Source organism: Nyctereutes procyonoides, unplaced genomic scaffold (genome assembly GCF_905146905.1).
Source record: "Nyctereutes procyonoides isolate TBG_1078 unplaced genomic scaffold, NYPRO_anot_genome, whole genome shotgun sequence".
In the NCBI taxonomy this organism is placed as follows: Eukaryota; Metazoa; Chordata; class Mammalia; order Carnivora; family Canidae; genus Nyctereutes; species Nyctereutes procyonoides.
The window spans coordinates 31,442,056-31,468,728 of NW_026575139.1; the positions used below are offsets into that span (position 1 = coordinate 31,442,056).

At 36.1% G+C, this 26,673-nt stretch overlaps 1 protein-coding gene and 1 pseudogene across 5 annotated transcripts in view; one reads left to right on the forward strand and one right to left on the reverse strand.

The window, feature by feature from the left end:
* GPHN (gephyrin) overlaps positions 1 to 26,673 on the reverse strand; it is a 636,471-nt gene that overhangs the window by 64,387 nt on the left and 545,411 nt on the right. For 3 of the 5 annotated variants that reach the window (XM_055303644.1, XM_055303640.1, XM_055303641.1), the window contains 4 exons: positions 15,494 to 15,549; positions 10,139 to 10,273; positions 8,509 to 8,567; positions 7,322 to 7,475 (listed from right to left, as the gene is read on the reverse strand). In XM_055303644.1, the coding sequence (XP_055159619.1) occupies positions 7,322 to 7,475; positions 8,509 to 8,567; positions 10,139 to 10,273; positions 15,494 to 15,549 (404 nt within the window). The remainder of the gene's footprint in view (positions 1 to 7,321; positions 7,476 to 8,508; positions 8,568 to 10,138; positions 10,274 to 15,493; positions 15,550 to 26,673) is intronic. The other 2 variants (XM_055303645.1, XM_055303642.1) reach the window with 1 other exon arrangement.
* LOC129495884 (calmodulin-alpha-like) lies at positions 1,693 to 2,251 on the forward strand (annotated as a pseudogene).

Sequence of the window (26,673 nt, forward strand, 5' to 3'; positions counted from 1 at the left end):
ATCAGTTTAGGTATTAGCATACTAAGCAAAGGTATAGATTAAAGGAGTCAGGCTATCTGAAGTGCTATTGAGAGCAACATTAAAGTGGTAAGTCATGGTCTTTAATCTGGACAAGAAGTACAGTATAGCTAGAAGAAAGTAATGAAAGTAAAAATGACCTAACCTGATAGGTTTTAGGGACTGCCACTGGAAGCTGGAGAAATGAAATGTAAGGAATCTCCGATGGGAAGCATTGTGGCACAGTGGGAAAAAAGTCATTACAGCCAGAAGACTTAGTTGTGAAATGAGGCTCCATCATTTACAAAAAAATAGATGATTTTGTGTAAATAGAAAATTGTTTTGTTTTTGAGTTTCAATTTTCTCATACTTAAAATGAAGGATAATTATACTGTCCTCATAGTGTTGCTTTTAATCATAAAGCACATAGTGATACTGGTCACAGTAGGCACTCATCTTTCTGTTCCCTCTCTTATTAGTAAAGTTAAATATTATAGTTCTGTAATAGCAGCTGCTTGTGGAAGACCCAGAGAATATTATATGGAGATTTTAGGGAAATTTTATATATCTAAAGTTCAAACTTGTTTGTACAGGCCTTTGTTTTTGACGATGGCCAAGAAAATGATAGAAAATGTAACAGAGTAAGCAAGCACATAGTGGAGATGAATACATTTAATTCTGCGTGTGTGTGTGTGTGTGTGTGTGTGTGAGCATGAGCATATGTGATAGAAAGGGAGTAAGATGGAGAGACAGAAAGAGAGAATATTAAATGAATAAATATGTTATAAAATATGGCTGAAAGTCAAACAGTACCCTCAAAACTAGAACACCCAGCCCCTTCTAAAGAAATATTATTGCTTGTACTTTGAGTAACTAGAAAATATGCATACAGTCTTACTTCCTGGACTAATGGCAGCTGGCTGACTGATGTCCAGTTTAAAGGCCTTTAGGTCACCATCTAAAATTTCAAGGATTGGGAAATAGATGATATCATCAAGAGTCAAAATTAGAAAATAAAACTGAGAAATATAAAGTAAAACAAAACAAAAAAACTGGGAAATATAAAGGTCAGGGAAAAAGGAGGAAGATACAGTTGCCTCCTAAGTGTAAAATTTTTATCTTCTATGTATATTCATTTCCTAGGTGACGTTATCTAGTCTCATGATTTAAAATACTGTATATATGCTGATAACTTCCAAAAGTATATCTTTATCTCTGATCTTTCTCCTAAGCTCCAGACAATATGTTCAATTGCCTACTCAATATTTCTACTATAATTTCTAATAAGTATCTCAAACTTAAATGTGTCTAAAACAGAAGCCCTGATTTCTGCTTCCTAATCTTTCTCACCTGGTAAGTGATAACTATCCTTAGAATTGCTCAGGTCAAAACCTTGGAATTCATCTTGACTCCCCACTTTCTCTTACATTCTACTTTGAATTCACCAGCAAAACCTGCTGGGTTTACTTTCAGAATATATTCTGGATCTAATTATTTCTCACCATCTCCACTACTACCACGCTGGTCCAAATCTCTTGCTGGATATTACATATCTTTCTAACTAGTCTCCCTGCTTTTTTCCTTTTCTCTCCTATATGCCATGCTACTTTGAAACCAGAATAAACATTTAATAACTTAAGACATGTTATATTTCATGTTATGTTTCCCTTCCTCAAAACTGACTCTTTAAATTAGTCTGAGTGGGGTGAGCGAGCTGAGTGCTTGTGTGGTCGCTTCTTGGAGACCGGTAGCGCTTGCAGCATGGCTGACCAACTGACTGAGGAGCAGATTGCAGAATTCAAAGAAGCTTTTTCACTATTTGACAAGGATGGTGATAGAACTATAACAACAAAGGAATTGGGAACTGTAATGAGGTCTCTTGGGCAGAATCCCACAGAAGCAGAGTTATAGGACATGATTAATGAAGTAGATACTGATGGTAATGGTACAATTGACTTCCCAGAATTTCTGACAATGATGGCAAGAAAAATGAAAGACACAGACAGTGAAGAAGAAATTAGAGAAGCATTCCGTGTGTTTGATAAGGATGGCAATGGCTATATTGGTGCAGCAGAGCTTCACCATGTGATGACAAACCTGGGAGAGAAGTTAACATATGAAGAGGTTGATGAAATGATCAGGGAAGCAGATATTGATGGTGATGGTCAAGTAAACTATGAAGAGTTTGTACAAATGATGATAGCAAAGTGAAGACATTGTACAGAATGTGTTAAATTTCTTGTACAAAATTGTTTATTTGGGGGATCCCTGGGTGGCGCAGCGGTTTAGCACCTGCCTTTGGCCCAGGGCGCGATCCTGGAGACCTGGGATCGAATCCCACATCGGGCTCCCGGTGCATGGAGCCTGCTTCTCCCTCTGCCTATGTCTCTGCCTCTCTCTCTCTGTGACTATCATAAAACTTTAAAAAAACAAAAAACAAAACAAAAAACAAAATTGTTTATTTGCCTTTTCTTTGTTTGTAACTTATTTGTAAAAGGCTTCCCCCTGCTGTCAAAAAATATGCATGTATAGTAATTAGGACTTCATTCCTCCATGTTTTCTTCCCTTATCTCACTGTCTTTGTCCTGAAACCTTATTTTAGAAAATTGATCAACTGTCATGTTGCATGTGGCTTACTCTGGATATATCTAAGCTCTTCTGCACATCTAAACTTAGATGGAGTTGGTCAAATGAGGGAACATCGGGGTTATGCCTTTTTTTTAAGTAGTTTTCTTTAGGAACTGTCAACATGTTGTTGAAGTGTGGAGTTGTAACTCTGCATGGACTCTGGACAGTCAACAATATATACTTAAAAGCTGCACTATTGCAAAATGGGTTTATTATCCAGGTACTTGTACACTATTTTTTTTGTACTGCTGGTCCTGTACCAGAAACATTTTCTTTTATTGTTACTTGCTTTTTAAACTTTGTTTTAGCCACTTAAAGAAAATCTGCTTATGGCACAATTTGCCTCAAATCCATTCCAAGTTGTATATTTGTTTTAAAAAAAATTTACAATTTACCCCCCTAAAAAAAAACCAAAAAACAAAAAACCCACAAAAAAACTGACTCTTTAGAATAAAATGGTCTTGTTTCTGTTATCTCCCCAACCTCACTTCCTTTTACTTTGCTCCTTTCCCTCTATACTTCAGCCATAAACATGACAAACACACAGCCTACCTCAGGGATTTTTCATTCTCTGTTGTTCCTTTGCTTGGAACTCAATTCCCCTCATATGGCACACACCCTCAATACCTTCAGATTTCCACTCTAATTTTGCCTTATCAGTGAGGCCTGATTATACTATGTAAAATAGAAAGCTCAATCAGTCAGGTCTGGAAAGGAAAACCAAATTGTCTAGGTATTTCAAATGGAGGGGAGTGGGAGAAAAAAGGATTTAATGTAGGAAATTGGTTACAAATATGTTGGGAGGGTTGGAGAAACAAAAGGAGAAAAGTCACCACTGTCCCTAGGGCTGCTTGGGGAAAGTGATGTTAATGAGAATTGAGGATATTATACTCCTGCTAACTTTTTCCAACTTCTAATATTGTGTTAATGCATCATAATGACAATACCTAACAGGACCACAGCTGTGGTTTTCAGCTTTCCAGTCTTATTGTATAGGGGAGAATATGAAAGGGCTGATGTAGGGTAGGTTTCAGCAAGTAATATCTGGCATGTACCACTTCTACTACTAGTCTTTATCATCTTATCCTTTATTTTTCTTCATACCACTTGCTGCTATTTGTTCATTGACTATCTCTCTACCCTGCCTCCCTCAGAATATAAATTCTGTAAGAACAGGGAATTTGTCTTGTTTGCTGCTATATCCTAAACAGTCAGAACAGTGCCTGGTATCAGTACGGTAGTATACTAAATGGGGAGGGGTGGTGAAAATGGTTTGCCTTAGTGGAGAAGAATATTTTATCACTGACATTGTTTAGAGTTGTCAGTTCATGGTAATAATAAAAAGCAGAATGATTTATAGTCAGTTTTATTATTATTTTCTAATTTTCTTATGTGAGGGTAACAAGTTAATAAAACTCTTTTCCATTCCTAAGGACAAATTTGAGCTTGGGTTAACTTTCTAGTTCTATTCCCCTGGAAATTTGATAAAGATGAAATGTCAGCTTGTTACTAGGCAGCATTTCTTCTGGGAAAAGTCATCTCTGATCGAAAACTTACACAGGGACTAGAAGGAACTATAAATGAACAATAAATACCTAGTGGGAAGCCATAGCTTTGGGCTTTTGTGAATGTAGTGGCATTTGTATCTGGACATTTCCCTTATAGGGATCCTGGGAGCTGCCTAAGACTGTTATAAGAAATATTGATTCTTATGTAGGACATGCTTCTAAGTTGGTGGCTCCCATACTCTCCTAGTATAATTCTTGTTCCCTTGTACCTGAATGTCACTTGGAGAAAAAAGAGAATAGTTCTTGGATGGCTGTGCAGATGATTAAGAGGACAAGTTCAACTGAAGATGAAAGTCTGATGCAGCCTTGCTGGACACTGAGTTTCCTATTCAAAATCTTTCTAAATAAACTGGTTCACAGTACAGTGTATTCACATCTTATAAGTCTGATTTTAGTTAAGATAAACCCTGATGGGCATTCTATTTTTTTTATTTTTTATTTTTTTATTTATTTATGATAGTCACACACAGAGAGAGAGAGAGGCAGAGACACAGGCAGAGGGAGAAGCAGGCTCCATGCACCGGGAGCCCGACGTGGGACTTGATCCCGGGTCTCCAGGATCGCACCCTGGGCCAAAGGCAGGCGCCAAACCGCTGCGCCACCCAGGGATCTCCTGATGGGCATTCTAGCATGTAATAGATGCTTAAAAAATATTTATTGAACAAATGCATGAGTTTGGAAGTGTATGCCACAATTATGTATGTCCTGGATGATATTGCCTAAATGTTAACATACACAGTTTGTTGAAACCAACAAATGTCTACATCAACTGTTTGATATTATAGTCTACAACTGTATCTCCCCGATTTTGAAATAATTCCTTCATCCCAAACAAACACATGTAGTCACAAAATACTGGACAGGTTTTAAAGATAATATATACAGACATCTTGTATGGCATTATTTGGATTGCCTCAGGCCATTGTTCTGTTAGCCAATATACCACACTGGATTGAAAAGTGGACATATGTGAAGCCACACATATCATGGGAAATCAGTTAAGGGGAGCTTGTGTTGTGACTACCTAAATTATAGACTTGCCACACTAATAGACAAGTGTAATTTCTTTGGTCTCACTGAAAATAAATACTTTTTTCCATTATTTTCTGTCTATCAAAGATCTCAAGCCTTCAGAAGAGAAACTGTATTTTATTCACCTTTTTTATCCCCAGTTTCCAGTATAATGCCTGGCATAGAGGTACCCAATAAACATTTGTTGAACTAAACTATACAATCATAAAGAGTCATAATAACAGCTAAACTTGGATAGAAATAGGGAAGGAATGTCGAGCTATATGGAACCAGAGATTATGTATTTAGAAATATTATTTTAGATTGTGGATTTAGAGATTTGGAAACATTATTCCCTTGGAAAACCACAATAAATTTAGAAGGCCACAGAAAGTAGCATCTATCAAAGTGTCTATAAGGATAATTAAGCCTGGGGAGGCAGAGAACTAGGACTAAAAATTCTTCCTTAGACTCCATGATGTAAGTATCATCTCTAGTCTTACCCCATCTTTTTTCTTTACCACTAGTAAATAGCTGTAATACAGAATGTATGATAGCTTTAAAATATTACTACCAATGTACTCTGGAGGATAAGTGAGACTATAGTCCAGCCCTACAAAAACAATAGGAAGAATACAAGAAATATAGCTTAAACAAAACTGCCTAATAACTAGCTACTTATGAATTTGCTCATTTTCTTTAGCTTTCCCAAACCCCATGAACTCACCTAGATGCACAGAGCATATAAATAAATCACAAATAAGAGTTGTTCGTTAAGTCAACCAGTTTATCAGAAATTTCTTTTTTGATGCTAAACATGGTGTCAATTGGTCCTAGGGATATTAAAATATTCACTATGTAGATCAATTGAAAAGAATGTTTTGGGTCAGTCAATAGTTTTAGGGAATGACCAGTGCACCTATACTGGGTCTAGAATGCTCATTCATCTCTCCAGTAGCAAAACAAATATTCTATTCTTTTCTTTTGCCCTTTCTAAAAGAGCTATAGAGGTAATGGAGAGACCTTTGAGGATGTTCATTTCCAAGACTTTAAGAAATTAAAAATAATGATATATTAATTGCTTATTTTCAAAATAAAAAAATAGAGATTAAAAGAGGAAAAAAAAAAGAAATCCTGTTAATCTTCTTAAAAATAGTAAGGTCTAGGGATCCCTGGGTGGCGCAGTGGTTTGGCGCCTGCCTTTGGCCCAGGGCGTGATCCTGGAGACCTGGGATCAAATCCCACATTGGGCTCCCGGTGCATGGAGCCTGCTTCTCCCTCTGCCTGTGTCTCTGCCTCTCTCTCTCTCTCTGTGACTATCATAAATAAATAAAAAAATTAAAAAAAAATTAAAAAAATTAAAAAAAAATAGTAAGGTCTAAAGGGCTAAAAAACACAGTATCTGATTCTTTCTTAGGCTTTGAATTACCAGCAGATCCTTTTTTCAATATTCCCAGTTTGATTAGAACTTCTGACTTTTTATATAACCTAAGCAAAACATGGAACAGGAAAATTTTCAAGAGTTTTCAGAAAAGATTGACTAAATCTCCATTCTAAATCAGGGCTGAAATGACATTTGGTATACTGAGAAGCACGCCACTTACAGATGCTATCTTTGGAGAAAAAGAAAAGATTATCAAATCCTTCCTAATGATTAAGGATCATATGGAACTTCTAGCAAGATGAAGGGCTAACCATTGTGTCCCAATTCATTGATTTATTTCCCACACAGAGGTAGCCCATCATCTCAGCAGCAAGGTGGGTAGAATTAATTATCCTAATAAACTGAGCACTAAATTTGCATAGTTGAACATCAATTGCTAGCAGTCATCATTCTTGGTTTATATGTACTGAGTGTGTAGAAAGGCCATTGGTTATAATATTTTATTCTAATAAATGGAAGGAAAGATTTCTCAATATGTAATTTCAAGTTTTCCTTCTTCTTATCTTTTGTACTTGAACTATCCTGAAGCCAACTTATTATTTCCCTGTTATAGGTATGTGGTAAAATCTATAATCCACAATGTTCTATTTACAACACAGAACTGTGGTCAAAAAGACTTTTACCTGGAAGTCCAATTACTCATCCCCAACCCTCCCCCCCCCTTTTTTTTTACCTCATTCCCTGTTGACATGACTGCAACAACTGGAAACTTATTAACTTCAACCTCTGTGACACCCACAGTTGCCAGAAGACCAATCTCTGAGGGGCCCATATGGGTTCCTTTGGCCAAAACGCATTCCCCTCTTTTAATGTCATGGCCGATGGGTCTGAAAGTCAAAGCAGAATCATAAGGAGTATGACTAAGAATAATATTTTCTCAACTGACTTTAGTGTCAAAGAAGGAAGACACTCAAGGAGAAAAAAGTCAAGAGATGAGGCAGGAACAGAATGATAAAATAAAAAGCTTCTAATCACACAGAAGAGAGAAAATAGGATTTCTATTACTGCTAAACAGGAGTATGTTACTTCACATTTGAAAACTATTTTACAAATTGCTTTGTATTACATTACAGTCAAAAACACCAATTGCAAACTTTCTTTGATATAAGGCAAGAATGTATGTGAAAATATCTAGTGGTATTAGGGATAAGAGGTCCACAGCATATTAGCTTTGAGGTGAGAAGAATAACACTGATGAGGTTACAGTCACAGGGATAATTTCTCTTCAGATAACTTACACTGGCCCAAGTCTGTGGCCACAGAAGTCCACTCAGAGTGGCTTCTTGCCTTAGGGATGTGAGAACTGTAGCTTTGTTATAAGGACATTTGAGCATATCAGTATTGATGGGATCAGGGTAAATATATTCCAATGTAAGAAAAATAATTTAAAGTTTATGTACTACTTATGGTAAGACAGTAGTCTCATCTTTGTATATAAAGAATAGCAGATTATTCCCTTATTATTGGTAGTCAGTAGAGGAGGCGCTATTAGCTAACTGCAGAAAAACTCAACTCTAGGATTATCTGTGTTATACCAAATTCTGGATTATCTAGGGGTAGGGTTGTGTAATTCTGGATTATCTAGAAGTAGTAGGATTATTTGTGGATTAAGTAGGCTCATGACTACTTCTTTCTCAAGTTGCTTTGGACTATTTCATTTGCCTTTACTACACTTATGAAAAAGTAGGCTGAGTACACAGGAGATGTAGAATTAATAAAATTCATTTTGCTATTTGTTAAAAGTCTTGAACACTAATGGGTAATTGACTGAGCTGTGGATTTACAATAGCCATACTCTCCTGAGTTCATGATCATGTAGAAACAAAAGTCGGCCATACATTTTATACATTATGAACTTACCTGATATCTTGGCCTGGTCGAGCTTGCACTAGAATTCGTACTTCAAGTTCCTCAGTGCCCTATAATAAGAGCAAGTCATGTAATTTTGAACAGAATAATCTAAGGGAATTTCTGATCAATACAATTTAGCTACTCAGATGCTTTTACCGTCAGATAGGTCCAGAACATATACAAATATAGAGAAACAGAAACATTTGCTACACATTTTGAACCACAGGTTCCTGAAAAACTAAGTTTGATGCCAATAAATTTATTTATAAATAAACAAAACATTTTTTTCATAATTTTCATGCTTTTTAAAAATGTACCAATTCAAATACTGGATCTTAGATTGTAAGTAGCATTCTCAAGAGAAAACCACAAATATATCTATATGGCTACCCTAATAGATAACAATGAATGTAGATGGAGATAACCTGTCTCTTCTGTTCCCATGAATTATGCTCAATTTTATAATGCTCAATGCTATAATTGGGTACATAATTGGGTACATAATATGGGTACTATGCCAAGTTTTCCAAATATCTGCAGAAATTTCAGTGAGGACTTACAGTTTTCCTGGTAGTAGATTTCTGTAAATTAATGGTGATCATTAATTTTACATTTATGGGCTGTGAATAATATTTTGACACCGGAACTGTGTCTTGTCATCTGGCAGAGTCTGTGGAAGCCTGTGTGCTGGATTTCAATGTTCTGCTGGCTTCCCTGAAGCCAATAAATCTGTTGGACAGTTTTAACAGCAGGCAATGTGATCTGTATGCCAAGTGTTGAATTTTATAAGCCTTAAATGTGGGAAAGTGATTAAAAAGAAAATCCTAGATCAAGAAAAGTGGCTGTCTCTCAGCATGTCCAAATTTTACTATGTAGCCAGCCCAGAAGAATATTTATTTTAGCTCTAGCTTTTAAGATATAAAATATCTTAAACTACTTCAAAAAACAATTTAAGGTAGCCAACCATTAAAATGTCAGTTGAAACTATTTTTTTATTAGTGGCTGATACTCTGGTTCCTATAATTGCTACTAGTTTCAGTAAGATGAAGGCCTGTTTAGACCAAGGAAAATTCTGAATCCTTTAATTGTAAGCTATACAGGGGGCACTGACACAAATTTAATTTTTCCAGGCTATCATTTGATGGCAAAGATTTTTCTGAATTATAGAAAACCAGAGTTGAAGGGTTATTTGGTTCAAATGCTTGGCTTAGTGTAACATTCAAGAACTTGCCCAAGTGTTCTTTGTTAAATTCTTCTGTAAATTCTCCTTCACATTTTATCAGAAGCTAGTCTTGAACAAATTTCTCAGGTGTAAAGTATGTCAACAGTTAATGTCTCTGCTGTTCTATCTTGAGATACTTTCCTTCTTGGAAAGAAAGAAAGAGTGAAATTTCATGGATCAAATGCGGTTTAAATTCTGTTATAATTACAGTAATGATCATAAAAATATTTCCTGTAACAAAAGATGTTCAAATATAAGGCAATTCCTATTTACTGGAGACACACTCTACAATGTAAAATCTTTACCAAAAAAACCCTACAAAAAACCACACAAAAACCCACAACTGGATTAATCTTATAAACAGTGCAGAAAATGGGCATAATTTATAACATTGCCATAGGAACAGAGTGCTAAGACCTGGTGATGACGTACATCATCGGATTCCCTGATTAGTTCAGTATCTTCCACTTGTACTACTGCATCAGCACCACAGGGGATTGGAGCACCTGTTGTAACCCGCATGACTTGTCCTGGCATTACTGTCTGAGTTGGCTGAAAATACAAACATGTAAGAAAGAAATGATTTACTTTTCTGTTGCAAAGGAAAAGTCTACAGGAGAGGTAATATTTTAAGAAACAAACCATAAAAGGAAAATCTTATACTCTTACTAATTTTGGTCCAATGTAATATAAAAACTATCCACAAACAGGTGCATTTATACCAAAGGGACTTGAACTTGATTTAAGGTAATGACCATTAGATAGATGTCTTTCTTGGTGCACTGTTTTCCTTTTGAAGAACTGTCACTTAACGTTTGTCACTATTGTGTTCCACTCAAATATGAATTTTCTCAATACCTATATGTAAAGTGAATTGAGTGTCTTTAAGGAAGAAGAAATGTCATGCGATGTGATTTTATAAAAGAAATTATGAAAAACTAGAACGTTGGTCCTTTAAGTTCTGATGTTTAAGAAATGTAGTACTTTATTAACTAAACTTTTGATTTAATAAAGGCAAATCAGAAAAATCATTTTAATTATTTCCCTTGAAAAATCTTTCTAAAACATATTAGTTCATTTTTCAATAATGAAAGTCTAGAACATGAAATCAAGTAATTCAAAAATGATTCCAGTGTTTATGATTTGGGTTAAACATTATATCCAAGATTTCCATTATCTGAGCTCTCAAACCGATGTTACAGGAGATTGGACCCGCCTTGCAACCTTCTCTCAGCATAGAGGAAAGCATACTTCTGTAAGATCCATTTGATAGGTTTGATTTGGCCTCATAGGCCAATGATTCAGGTCAGAGTTGGGAACAGGAATGCTTCAAATTTCCTCTAAAAGAAGATTCTGAGATAATATTTATTTCCTGATAAAGAAAGATCTTTCTAAAGATATATGTTTTTAAGTATTTAAAATCTTAAGTCACAACAATGCAGATAGACTTAACATTACTGAAATGTACGCTTAAAAATGGTTATGATGGTACATTTTATGTTATATATTTTTACCACATTAAAAAAATTTAGGGAATGATTAAGGAAAAATACCTTAATCCAATCCAAAAATATTGGATGTGCAAAGTAAGACAAGAAATTTATTTATCTTAACAGCCTTAAAAATCTTCTTTCAATAATATTGCAGCTGGACGCCTGGGTGGCTCAGTGGTTGAGCCCCTGCCTTTGCCCTGGATCCTGGAGACCTGGGATTGAGTCCCATATCAGGCTCTCTGCATGGAGCCTGCTTCTCCCTCTGCCTGCATCTCTGCCTCTCTCTCTGTCTCTCATGAATGAATAAATAAAATCTTTAAAAAAAAGAAAACTTAAAAAAATAATATTGCTGCAAATAACACCACCAATAGCTAAAATTATCAAATCCTTCAATTTATGCTAGGTACAGTGTTTAATGCAGTTATATTCTAGAATATAAGCCTTACAAAGACAGGTATTTATTTTTTGTTTGCCCCTCAAGATCACATCTTCATTTTCTATCCTGTGCTGTGGGCTACAAGGCTGACCTCTATACACTATTTCAACCAGGTTCCCATCACTCTGGCTTCTGATTAGATTCAGCCAATGGAAGTGGTCAAGAGATTACAGGATAGGAGGAAGGGAAACTGCTGGGCTGCAGTTTGGGGATGGCTCTATCATCTTTACTATTGAGGGCCACAGCTCCTATTGGGTAGTCCTATCCCATAGCTATGAACCTTCCCCAGGTCCAGGTACCACTCTTTCTCTTTGCCCTGTCAGACCCAGAGGTGGTTGGTAATGGAGTGTCACTGTTGTTAGCACCTGGGTGCTTAACATTCCTTTGTTAGTTTCCCTTAAAACTCTATTTCTTGGATATAGTCTGTTTAATCACCCCTTTACCAGAAATATTCATTGCTCTATCATACCAAAGCCTAGAAAGTGTCTAGCACAAAGGTGGTGATGAGTAAATATTTCTAGAATTAATGAATGAATGAACATTAATGATCTCAGTAGCTGACAACTACATGCATGGAGCATTCCATACTTCTTGGCTTGAAACGCCAATGTTCTCCCTGCTCTTATCCCACAGCTAATCTCCCACAGAGATTCTTGGGATTAGCTCTGGCCTTGAGCTATATATTTTATAGTCCCTTCTTGTGCTATTTGAATAAAAGACATTCCAGGCTTTTTGGAATGGTTACATTTTTATGTGATTTTCTACCACCATGCTGCCTAGGATTTCATATGAAAAGTTTAGGGCCCAAGCATTAAAATTTAAAAAAAGTTCAATCTAGGTATTATTCATTGTCTGGGACATCTTACCATACATGACCATTTTGCAGTGCAGTGATTTTTTTTTCTTTTTTTTTTGGGGGGGGGTTGCGGAGGGCGCGGGGGGAGGGGGGATGCGGAAGGGCGTGGAGGGGCGGGGGAAGGGGGTGCAGGGGGTGTGGAGGGCGCGGGGGAGGGCGGCGGAAGGGCGCCTTTTTTTTTCTTTTTTTTTTTCAGTGCAGTGATTTTTGATGAAAAGTATTAAAGTTTTTATATATGTATTTTTTAGCAGATGTACTAACACTAAAACTATCTTCAGAGCCTATGGAACAAACATATTTAATTTAGGCCTAAACAGGTTCTTCTTTTGTTGAAAGTGCCTTTTGGCTCAGGCAGGAAGTGAATCTTAAAGTGAATTTCAGGGCAGTTGCTTCTTAGGCTGAAGTGTGTGAACCTGGAGCCCTGCCTAAATTTAATGAGGTTTAATGTACCATACTCTGTAAATTTACTTTAAGTTTTATCGTGGTTGTACCTGTAATCTTCTCTACTTCTTGGCTTAAACCAACTCTTGAGAAGTGTTTATGTGTGATTATTAAATATAAAATTTGACTCCTCTCCAAGATTAGTAAATCTGTATGACAGGTGAAGACTTCCTACCAGCTCACTTACATGAGATCCAATGTAAAAGATATCATTGGATTTATATTTATATATACACTTAGAGTAAACACATAAACCTCAATTGAATGGAATCGTTGAAAAACTCTAGGAATACATGAAGTATTTCCTTTAGATTGTTAAGAGTAACAGCTCTTTAAGAGTAACTCCTTATTTTTTATTTTTATTGACATACCTTATATGTTTTAATATAAAGTAAAAATGGTTAAAATATTGATTTTTTTTCCTTAATAGAAATTGTGTTGGGTTTTTTTGAGATTTGCCCAATGACAACACTTTATAATCATGTAATTATTTTCTTTGACAGTGTCCAGTGCTAATCAATAGGATCAGTAAGTGATTTAAAGTCAAGTTTTTTGGTACACCAAAAAATTATTTTGAAATCAACTTGTAAAAAACTTAAAGTCTCAGTGAATGCAATGGCACCTAATTCTCAAGTGTATGTACTTTCAAAAAGTGAGCATTTTGGCTCTTGTAAGGTCTCTGAAATTGCTATAAAGTCTGTATAATACCTTAGTTATACATAAAGGATATTCATAGATAACTTAAAGAGAAACCCCATTTTTAAACATAGTTTTCATCTTTTTTCCCCATTGAACTTACAAGAAGTTAGCAACTTTCATGGTTCATGAATTTTTTGTGTTCCTAGTTTTCTAGTACAGTTGGAAGTCTTAACTAGTAAGTAAAGTTTAAGACCATAAGGTACTTATTAATCTGTTACCTATCTACTATTTGTACTAGGCTTTGACTACCACAAACTATTTGCAGTTTCCTAAACATTCCACGCAATTTTTAAAAACACCTCTGTGTCTTGATTTATACTGTTCTCTTGGCCTGAAATGTCCTTTTCTCATTTCTGTTTTTGTAAAATCCTCTCCTGGTCCAGTTCCAATGTTATTTTCTTAATCCTTCTAGGATGAAATGCTCAACCTCCCTATTGTGCTCCATAGTACATGACTGATAGCATTAATTTAACACTTATTATATTTAGTTGTTTATATTGTCTCCTCCACTAGATGTAAACTCCTTAAGAGTAGAAATCATATCTTAATCTGTTTTATCTTCCCTAGAACCCAACATAGTGCCTGGCACACACAGTAGGTATGTTTGATAATAAGACTCAATTGAAGATCAGAGACCTAGAATAATTGGTACTCTGTGGCTTTGCTATACAAATGGATGCTTCAGACATCCAACACTGACTGAAATACATATCAAGAAGTCAAATAAATTATGAGATCATAATACAAGTCATTTTAAAAATGGCCTGGCTGGTTCTTTTTGTCAGGAAAACAGTCATGGAGACTAAACCAGCCTGTGTAGAGCATCTAATTACTATAGTGCCAGGCTTGGCTTCAGAGATCTATACACAGTTCTCTTCAATGCTTGGATGTAGGGATGAGGTAGCTGGAGTCACCACCGCAAGCACCATTCTTCTATATACTTCCTCAAATTCTCCATATTTTCAGTACATATGGGAGTACATACTAAGCCAAGGAAGAAAAGGCATGGGACATAGCTTTTGCTCAAACCTCCACATTCATTCATTCATTCATTCATTCATTCATATCCTCCTTTATTTTTATATAATGCTTATGAATGCTTGGTGGTATCAAAAGAAAAAAGTATCTTGGTCTTCTTCTAGATCTATTTAATAAGGTAGGCGCTCTTTTAACCAAGCTTCAAAATTCACTGGATTAATGGATGTTTTATATTTCCTCTTAAACATAATGATGCTTCAACACTGCTTAAGTTTGAGGCTGTTAGACTCTTGTATAATAATTTTCCACTTGTTTCCAATTAAATGGCCAATTACTAGTGTCAAAAGCATTAAATAAGAGGACTTCTACTGTACTTCCATTATGGCCCATTAGTGCTTCATTTCTTAATAGAAATATATGTACACCTGTTCACTGGCTAGCTTCCCAGTGAGAAAACCTTATCTAAGTGATTAGCTAGAGAGGTTAAAAAATTTGCTTCTTCTAATTTTCCCTGTTTGTAACACAAGTTGGAGAAAAGTCTGAGATCACCTAGAAACTATAGTTCTACTGAGAATACTAATGTTTATATAGGAAGAAAGAATCATCTAATCACAGGACTGGAAAATTCTTGTGGGGCATGTCTGTGAGCTATACCAAAAATACCATGTTATATATTAATAGACGCAGATTTCTTTCAGTTAAAAAATAATTCTGTTGGTTCTTTCTCATAAGAACCATCCTTTAATCTCTGATAACCTGTCTAATCCATCTCTAAGATTTTCATTGCAATGATGGTAGAAGCTTAGAATTCGATGCTAGAAGTCCATGACGCTGAAATCTTCAGGGCCTTTCAGGCTTATGAATCTCACCTGTTCACCAGCTTGGGATTCCCCAATGATGAAACGATCTCCTGGGCCATCGGCAGCTGTGAGGTGAACAGAATCAAGAACAAACATCAAAATGGACCTATAGCAAGGAATAAGGATCTAGTGTTGGAATTCTAAAATTTGACTCAAATCATCAGATAAGGCTTCAGGAAAGTGCAATGTTTTTCTAATCTTCTAGACCAGACAATGGTATTGTTACTACTAGTTTGATCTTTGTACCCATCATTCACATGTACCAGTAAAAGTGGTCCTAATCGTGCCCTTTCTTGGTGTCGCTGGAGATTGTCTTCCTGTTGCTCCATAATTTCCATACTTGTAATTTTAATTTTTTAAAAGATTTATTTATTTTAGAGAGAGAGAGAGAGTGAAAGAGAGAAAGCATGTGTGAGTCAGGGGAGAGGCAGAGGGAGAAAATTTTCAAGCAGACTTGCTGCTGAGCAGGGAGGCCAATGTGGGCTGATCCCACAATCCATGAGATTACAACTCATAAGATCATAATGTGAACTGAAACCAAGAGTTGGAATCTCAACTGACTGATCCACCTGGGAACCACATATACTTGTACTTTTTAAATAAAATTATTTCTTCTAGCCTCCTCCTAAATAAATATACCACCTTTTCTATGGGCATGCATGTGTGATGCATGTATACACTATTGTGGATATATCTTATCTATACAGATAAAGTACTGTTGATATTCATATTTTTCCATTTTTCTATAAATTTCAAACTATTCATACTATTCTTATTTATCACCCAGTCTGATTTTCAGAATAACCCAGTTGAGTAGAAAAAAAAACTTATCTTCTTTTTTTCATTTCACATTTGAAGAAAATGAGTTACAGAATGAAGGAACTTAGGTTGACAAGTTCTGGTTAGTGGCAGAGCTAGGACTAAAATACAGTCCCTTAATTCCCAATACAGTATTTAAAAAAAAGGGGGGGTGTCAAAATGCTATTTCTAAATCATAATAACACAGTTCTGCATTACAATTTCCACTATTTATTTTTATTTTTATTTTTAGATATTTTATTTATTTATTCATGAGAGACACAGGGGGAGGGAGAGAGAGAGAGAGAGAGAGAGAGAGAGAGAGAGAGGCAGAGACACAGGCAGAGGGAGAAGCAGGCTCCATGTAGGGAGCTTGATGTGGGACTCGATCCCAGGTCTCCAGGATCAGGCCCTGGGCTGAAGGTGGCACTATACTGCTGAGCCACCTGGGCTGCCCGCCACGATTTATTTATTTATTTATTTATTTATTTATTATTTATTTATTTTTATTTTTATTTTTATTTTTTTTTATTTATTTATGATAGTCACAGAGAGAGAAAGAGAGAGAGGCAGAGACATAGGCAGAGGGAGAAGCAGGCTCCATGCACCGGGAGCCCGACGTGGGATTCGATCCCGGGTCTCCAGGATCGCGCCCTGGGCCAAAGGCAGGCGCCAAACCACTGCGCCACCCAGGGATCCCACGATTTATTTTTAAATCAAAAGAAACACTTTCAGAATTGAGATGGAAAAACATCCATTTTTTTCTATATATAGTATAGTAAAATTATATTATTGGATGAAAAAATATTCCTGGAGAGAAATGTATTCAAAAGCTTTTTTCAACTATGATGTGGATTTAGATCTATGCTACTGGTAAGGCAGTGCCTATCTAATGTGTTTTATGATCATGATCATTACTTCCATGTCATCTGCATACAGCAAGGATTTGTGGATTCATACACTGAAAAATTAACATTTTCTATATGAATATTTAAATTATATTTGCAATCATGCTGATAAATAATAAAAAAGTATTTCTCTCTTTTATTTATTTTTTTTTAATTTTATTTATGATAGTCACACATTGAGAGAGAGAGGCAGAGACACAGGCAGAGGGAGAAGCAGGCTCCATGCACCGGGAGCCCGACGTGGGATTCGATCCCGGGTCTCCAGGATCGCGCCCTGGGCCAAAGGCAGGCGCTAAACCGCTGCGCCACCCAGGGATCCCTATTTCTCTCTTTTAAAAAAGACATATGAGGGACGCCTGGGTGGCTCAGCGGTTGGACACCTGCCTTCGGCTCAGGGTGTGACCCGGGATCCAAGATAGAATCCCGTGTCGGGCTCCCTGTGGGGAGCCCGCTTCTCCCTCTGCCTATGTCTCTGCCATTCTCTCTTTGTGTCTCTCATGAATAAATAAATATTTTAAAAAAAGACATATGAGATTCACTTTTAATTTTTACGAATTTTTCTTTTTTTTTTGTTTTATTTATTTATGATAGGCACACAGTGAGAGAGAGAGAGAGGCAGAGACACAGGCAGAGGGAGAAGCAGGCTCCATACACTGGGAGCCTGACGTGGGATTCGATCCCGGGTCTCCAGGATCGCGCCCTGGGCCAAAGGCAGGCGCCAAACCGCTGCGCCACCCAGGGATCCCAAATTTTTATGAATTTTTCAAAAAAGATTTTTCTTTATTTGGGAGAGAAAGAGAGCATACATGCTTGTACATATGAGCAGAGTGGGAGGTGGCAGGGAGGAGCAGAAGGAGCAGGACTAGCTGACTGCGCTGAGCACAGAGCCCAATGCTGGGCTCAATCCCAGGACCCTGAGATCATAACTTGAGCCGAAATCCAGAGTTGGATGCTCAAATGACTGAGCCACCCAGGCTTCCCAAAATTCATTTTAAAAAAAAATGTGACTACAAAGTGGTGTTTTTCTAAAGGCTTATAGATAATATTGTTTATAAGGAGTCCCTTTTTTTCATAGATGGTTTTAGTTAACCTGATGTAGAAAGGAACAAAAATTAAGTTTTTTCTATGTACTAGATGTTGTATCTTGTGCTTTAGAGACATTATTTTAGTTAATAAACTCTTAAGCTTTTTTGTGTTTTTTGAAATCCTATATTTGCAGTGCTTACTTGAAAAACAAGAATAGTTTTCCTGTAATGCTATTCTTATTAAGCTGCTTTTGTGTGTGTGTGTGTTTAAAGATTTTATTTATTTGACAAAGAGAGAATGTGAGAAAGAGAGAGAGCATGAGTAGAGGGAAGGGCAGAGGGAGAAGCTGACTCCTCGCCAAGCAGGGAGCCTAATGCAGAACTTGATCCCAGGACCCCAGGATCATGACTTGAGCTGAAAGCAGACACTTAATGAACTGAGCCACCCAGGTGCCCCCCATTTTGTGTTTAAAAAATTTTCTTTTAAAGTGAACAATTTAAAATAGACATAAAACAGACATAGAATCATTGCTTCCACAATTATCAACTTTACCAATCTTATTTCATCTATCCTCTCATTTATTTTTATAGTATCTTAAAGTGAATTTTGATTTTCTAACTGTATAAAGTTAAAAAGTCAATTATCTTTCAGAATTCCACACTATGTCTTAAGTATGAATAAAGTTATGTTAAATGATTTTTTCTACTAGAGGCATTACCAGCTTGCCATCTCTTATAAGCAACCTAGACATTTCTCTTTTACCTCTTGCATAAGAGGAAATTAGCAGGATTTTAAAGTAAAACAAAGCTGAATCTGAACCCTGGTTCTACCTATTAATAGCCTCAGGACTTACAGCAACATTTTTTTCATTTTTTAAAAATTTAAAATTAAATTAGTCATACATCATTAGTTTAAGATATAGAGTTCAGGGGATCCCTGGGTGGCGCAGTGGTTTGGCGCCTGCCTTTGGCCCAGGGCGCGATCCTGGGGACCCGGGATCGAATCCCACATCGGGCTCCCGGTGCATGGAGCCTGCTTCTCCCTCTGTCTGTGTCTCTGCCCTTCTCTCTCTCTCTGTGACTATCATAAATAAATAAATTAAAAAAAAAAGATATAGAGTTCAGTAATTCATCAATTGCATGTAACACCCAGTGCTCATCACATCACATGCTCTCCTTAATGCCCATCACCAATTACTCCATCCCCCTACCTACCTCCCTTCCAGCATCCCTCAGTTTGTTTCCTGTAGTTAAGAGTCTTATGGTTTGCCTCCCTCTCTCTTTTCATCTTATTTTTCCCTCCTTTCCCCTACGTTCATCTATTTTGTTTCTTAAATTCCACACATGAATGAAAACATATGGTATTTGTCTTTTTCTGATTGATTTATTTCACTTAGCATTATACTCTCTAGCTCCACCCATGTTGTTGAAAATGACAAGATTTCATTCTTCTTGATGGCTGAGTAATATTTGAGTGTGTGTGTGTGTATAACTTTTTGAGGAACCTCCATACTGTTTTCCAGAGTGGGCTGTACCAATTTGCATTCCCACTAACAGTGTAAGAGGGTTCCCTTTTCTCCCCATCCTCACCAATATTTGTTGTTTCCTGACTTGTTAATTTTAGCCATTCTGACTGGTGTGAGGAGGTATCTCATTGTGGTTATAACTTGTATTTCTCTGATGCCAGGTGATATTGGAGCATTTTTTCATGTGTTTATTGGCCATTTGTGTGTCTTCTTTGGAGAAATGTCTGTTCATGTCTTCTGCCCATTTCCTCACTGGATTATTCGGTTTTGGGTGTTGAGTTTGAAGAGTTCCTTATAGACTTTGGATACTAACCCTTTATCTGATGAGGTATTTGCAAATATCTCCCATTCTGTAGGCTGCCTTTTAGTTTCCTTGTTTCCTCTGCTGTGCAAGCTTTTTACCCTGATGAAGTCCCAATAGTTCATTTTTCCTTTTGTTTCTCTTGCCTCAGCAAATTATTAAACCTTTCGCTGAACTTCTGTTTTCTTGTTGGTAAAATTTGGGACAATAATTCTTTAAAACTAGCATCTTTTAAAGCTTTTTGTTCCTTTCATTCACTCACTAAATTTCTATCCAGTCTATGTCCTAAGTGTCATATTAGGTGCTGGGACAGAGTGGAGTAAAACCAGACATGGTTTCTATTCTAATGCAGTGCCAATTTGCTGCAATGTTTTTCAAACACTGGACCAAATATGGTGGTGGGCTATAAAGTAAACTTGTAAACAATTTTTTAAAAAGGTTTTATTTATTTATTCATGAGAGACAGAGAGAGAGCGAGGTAGAGACACAGGCAGAGGGAGAAGCAGGCTCCATGCAGAGAGCCCGATGTGGGACTCGATTCCAGGTCTCCAGGATCACGCCCTGGGCTGAAGGCGGCACTAAAATGCTGAGCCACCCGGGATGCCAGTAAACAAATTTTAAAATGAGAACGAATAGAAATACATTTCAGCATACATGGTAAGGATGAATATTGTTTCATTAAACTTATTTTTGTTTCTATATGTGTGCAAATGTACATTTATATATTGTATATGTTACTTATGTGTGTGTATAACGTATTTAATATGTCTCTTCTTATGGGTGCAAAAGCCATTGATGTAGTGGAGGAGATATTAATCAAATAATCACATTAATAAATACATAAATGCAGATTAAGGAAACCATTCTAAAAGAAAGGAATATAGTTTTATGAAAGCATATAATGAAAGTGCCTGAACTATACTGGAGGGTCAGGGAAAGCCACTGGGATAAAAATATTTCTGGTTTGAATATGAAGGATGAATAAAAGGTAAGTAGGCAGAAGGGGTATGTGAGTGTGAGAGAGATGAGAGAGGGAGGGACAGGGGGAGAAGGAGAACTATGAAGTGGAAATGCTCCATCTAAAGATCTTCACCTATGTGCAAAGGCCTCTAGTTCATATCCTCCTTGTATCTTATGCCCTAGCCACTCTCAATTTCTAGAACTGTAGCTCCTTGAGAGTACCAAGATGACTAATATTCCAGCTCCATAATATACACTACTTCTAGTGCTTGGAGTGTCCTTTTCTTATCTGTGCCTTCTGATTAAAGACTTCTTAGCTTTTAAGACTCAGCTCAAGTGTCATCTTTTTTATGAAGTCATATCTGACTCCTCTTCCCCCAAGAGTCAGCTACTTTCTCTTTTGCTTCCCCAGTGTATTCCCAAAATAATTCTAATTATGGCTTCCTAATTATTTGCAATTATTTGCTTATTTGTCTCAGAGGAATCTGTAGCATTTGCTGCATAATAGGTAGTCAATTAAATTTCAATATGTGAAGTATTAAAAATGTTCAATAAATGAATGAGCATGGCTCCTAAGAATCTACTTAGAAGGATGTATGCATAAATGAAAAATAAATAATGTTTTTAAACACAAAATACTGTATTTCGAATGCCTTCCATCCATTTCTTGCTGGTCCATGCAAATAGTTTTCAAATATGAGTCAACATTGACCATCTTTAGAATGTTTAGAAAGACTGCTTTGGTTAATTTTATATAATAACTTAGATTATGTTGCCATTCTGTCTAGCATAGTTCCTAGCTCATCACTGATTTTCAATAAATATTTGTTAAAAGAATAAAGAAATGAATTTGGCACTTCCATACTTAGGTGGGAAGTTTGTAGACTGATTTGTACATATTAGTACTGTGTTTTCTAAATTTTCTTGAATAATTTAAAAAATGTGTATGTTAAAAAAAACAAAAAAATGTGTATGTTTAATTTCTACAGCTAGATTATGAACTCCTCAAAGATAGAGAACACTTTCCTTTATTTCTTTTTTTGAAACCCTCTGCTCTTCAACCTTCAGGTCTCCTGTTTCCCCACACATGCAAATACACCTACACTCAAAATGCCTTATATCAATATTCTGCACAAATGCTCCAAATAAATGTCTCTGAATAATGAGTGGCTGGAGATCATTTGGAGGCAAGTCTGCTATGGAGTGTCAAGAAGGCCAATATCTGTAAGAGTCCTTAAATGATTCTAAGGAACGGAGAAGGTGCACTGACTGGAGAGAGAATATGTGTTCACTTACATTAATGTTCTTCACCTTGCCCTGAAAATTTTTATCTGGGAAACATGTCTTTATATTGCTAGCTAAAGAAGGCTCAATCAAACCACATTATAGAAGGTTCTTGGTAGCAAGAGAGAAGTTTTTATTATTATTATTATTATTATTATTATTATTATTATTATTTCCTTTGTAACAGTACTTCTCAACCCTTAATGTGTGTACAAATTATCTAGGGATCTTGTTAAAATACAGATTCTGATTCAGTAGGTCTGGGATAGGGCTTGAGGTTCTATATTTATTTCCAACAAGCTGATGCTAATGGTGTTGGTTCATCAATTACCCTTTTTGAGGAGTAGAGTGCTCTAAGATTGAATTGAATATAGACAAATTCGAGCTTAAAGAAAGAGTAAGGAGTAAAAAAAAATTAGTGAACTACAACAGAAATCCTGATTTTATGTTATCACCAAGGCTCACTATTGAGAAGAAGCAGAAGCGGAGGTATGTTGGAATATGAATCTAATGCTTGGAAAAGAAATAAACTAAGTAAGCCACAGTATGCAATTGGAAAAGATGGATGGATTCAAGGATTACTGTAGAGGCTTAGAACCCCCACTCTCCATATTTAGAAATTTCTCTTAATAAGTGTTTTTTTTTCTTTTTTGTAACTGTGGAATTTAATTTGAAGGAAGTGATAAAGCTAAAATGAACCAAATTATATAATGCAGCAAATGCATTATTTAACTTATTCATAATGCTTAATGCTAGACCCTGAAGGTGCTCCCACTTCTACCTTCTTTTTTTTTAATGTCCAGAAAACACTTTAGTCATCTTCATCTGTGTAGTTAAAGATTATATCTTTTTTTTTTTAATTTATGATAGTCACACACACACACAGAGAGAGAGAGAGAGAGAGACAGAGACACAGGCAGAGGGAGAAGCAGGCTCCATGCATCGGGAGCCCGACGTGGGATTCGATCCCGGGTCTCCAGGATCGCGCCCTGGGCCAAAGGCAGGCGCCAAACCGCTGCGCCACCCAGGGATCCCAAGATTATATCATTTTTAAATGGATACTATTAGATAACTATTCATTGTGGCAGTGTGTAGAAAATGATCTTCCCTGAGCCTTTTGCCATAGAATTATCCTTCATTTTCTAGTCATATGGGAAACTCTCTGTAAGCCTCCTGAAACAAACACTTTATAGCTACATTTATTTTCAATAATAAAGACTTTCAACATTTCCATGGTAAGACTGAATAAACTGAGGCTATAGAGATAGCTTAACTTTCAGAGGCCCTAAGAAGTATTTTTGACAGAAGAAACAGGAAGAGGGATTAAGAATTGATTATAGAATGAAACTGTCTAAGGATGGATGATAGGCAACAGAATAAAAGTATTTGTGTGTATACTAAAATTAAGATTATAGAAAGTGTTGGATGGGGGCAAGAGAAGGTGATAAGACTAGTGCAACAAGATTAATACTTGCTGCAATTATATTGAGGATAAAATCAGGAGAGTTGTTTGGAATTTTAAATCTGTGGCTTTTTCTTATGGAAAGCAGGAAATTAAGAGTAGGACAGATGAGTAAGTATTTTATATTCTTTACCATCATCTTCCAGTAAAAAAATGCCCATTTATTGTTAGTATTGGGAAAAGAGGTACTATTTCCTTAAATACAGTATTTTAAGCTTTCTGGAATTGATCAATATTAATTAATCCAAATATCTCTCTGTTCACTTGAGTAATATTCCCAAATCATAAGGCCCTCTTCTTCATCCAGAGTGACCTATAGTGGGAGGCAATAGTTTATCAAATGGAAAACTAGCGGTTACCAGGGATTTAGATGGAAGAAATAGAAACCCTAGAACATGGCTTTTGTGAAAGAACAAAAGCTCTAAATCAGAGATTATACTGAATTTTAGTATGTACTTTAACCCACTGGAAGGGAAGTACAACAAAATGTTAATAGTGGCTAGGCAGTGAAATGATGGGTAATTTAAAAATGTTCTTTTTAATTTTCTGTATTTTCATAAGTATTTCAATCAGAATGTAAAAAAGAAAAATTTAAAATTTACCCAAGTGGCAAGGATTTGTCTTACATCCTTCCAGAATTGCTTGTTATATATGGTTCTCAAAATAATTAGTGGCTTTTTCAGAGGTTTCCCTCTTTCTAAATCATCCCTATAAAATAAATTCTGAAAGGATAAGCCTTTTGAATTGAAAAGTTTCAAGAAAGCTGAACTTGGGATGTGAAGTACTTTTGCCTTTATTAACATCTCCAAAGAAACTCCAAAGAAACTGTGAGACAAAAGCTCTACAGCAAGGTGGAAATGCATCAGTGCATTTCTTAATCAGTGTGAAGGGAGAAATAACTCTTCAAAAATATTAATAAAAATATAGTATTGATCTTAATTGGTAACATGCTACTTTTCATTTTCTTTTACCTTTCAAATTCATTCTGGGAGAGGTTGATTTTTAAGACTTTAGCCTGTCACTTTGCCCAGCTCCCAGTACCAAAAATAAATCTCTACCTTCCTCTTTTACAAAACAAAACAAACAAAAAAGCCACACACTCCATCCTGAGTGCAGCTTTAGGTTTATTAGGTTATAGGTCTTCCTATTATATCATCATCGCTCGATTCCTGCCTTCTTTAAACTCTATTCTTTCTTGCCTTCTTCTTTTTTTTTTTTAAGCTGTTCCTATTTCTTATTTGCTTAGTTACTTTTTACTGTCTTGATTTTTTCAACCCACATACCTTAAAGCAAGTGATCCTCCAACTGGTTTGGAGTTTTATGCCACATGTTTCTGAAGGATACTGGCTAATGCTTAGTGATCCCAGAGCAAGTTAGCAACCTCTTTACACCTACAGGGTTAGCAATGTTCACAGGTGCCACTGGTTATTACTGGAAGGCCTACGGTAAAGGCAGAGGAGAAGAAAAAAGGGACAATAACGGGAGTGGGGAAAAGGAATGGCAGTAAAGGAAGACAGGGGAGGAGAGAAGAAGGTACACAAAGTAGAGTGGTAGAGAGCCACAACAGCACAAAGATATTCTTTACCAAACACTGCCTGTGGGCGGTGTTCTAACACTGACGAGACTAGGATCATGCCTCTGCTCACAAATGGCTTTTGCTACCTTAATTATGATGTTGGTATATATACAAGGGCATAGCAAACATTCCCATATCAAAATGGTTATCTGTTATGCATTATGTCTCTGATAGCAACACTAGCAACACTTCACAGGAAAAAAATAATATGAAAGAGCTACATAATAGTCTGTTGAATGTCTCATATTGTGAGATGTTAGATGTTTTTTATTTGTGTGTGTGAAATAACTAAAAATACCACCACTTCAAAACAAAAGAATAAATAAGATTCCAGATGGTAATTTTATATAAAATTTCTTTGGTAGAGTCTACATTAGCAGAAAAGGCTCTTTTAAGGCTCATGTAGGCTAATAAGGCTCTCTTGGCAACTAGAAAAGCTAACAGCAATAGTTTCTTTTTATTGAGCTGCTGCTATCTCATGCAACAACACAACACAGAACAACATTCTGTTTGAGAATATTATTCTTTGTATTACCAAGAATGTAAAAAAATAGACTTTCTTATCCCTTTTGTATTTCATTTGCTAACATTGTTTATTCTACTCTGAAAGTAAGAATTCTTTTACATTTTACAGTAATCCTATATGGCTACCAATTATAAGTTCAAAACAGAACTAACATTTCAATTGGAGAACAAGAAACAAGAAGAGCCAATGAGGTTATTAGAAGACTGAAATAATTTTCTTTCTGGACAATATTCATTATAATAAGCACTGTAGAAGGAACAAATTTGGAAGAAAAAAATCCTAAAAGCCACGAGGGATTTGTTATTCATGTTTTCAGGAATACTCTAAATTTAGTGAGATCAAGCTGAATGACGTGCATCCAAGATAGTATCCCTGAGAAAGAATATACTAGTAGGAATTAACCTCTCCACCACTATATTTATGTAGAATAGGAGAGTAACAATTCAGATAAATGTTAACCTTTTTTTCAGAGATGGTCTAAGAAAATGTTTTTCATAAAAATGATAGTGATAACAAGTTACCATTATCAAGCATTTTATAAAATAATTATTGAGTGCTTGTTTTTGGTGCCAGATATTTTACTAAGGCTTTCTATGGTCTCATTTAATCCACACAACTTGTTGGGTAAGTATGACTATAGTTATCATCATTTTACAGATGAGACAACTGAAGCTCAAAAACTTTGAGTAATTTGCTCAAATTACATAGATAGAACAAGTACTGGGACCCAGATCACTCCTACTTTGCTTTTCAAAGCCCATAACCACAACCATTTGCTATATTGCCTCCAACACAAAAAGACATTGCTAAGAGAAAGTGATGG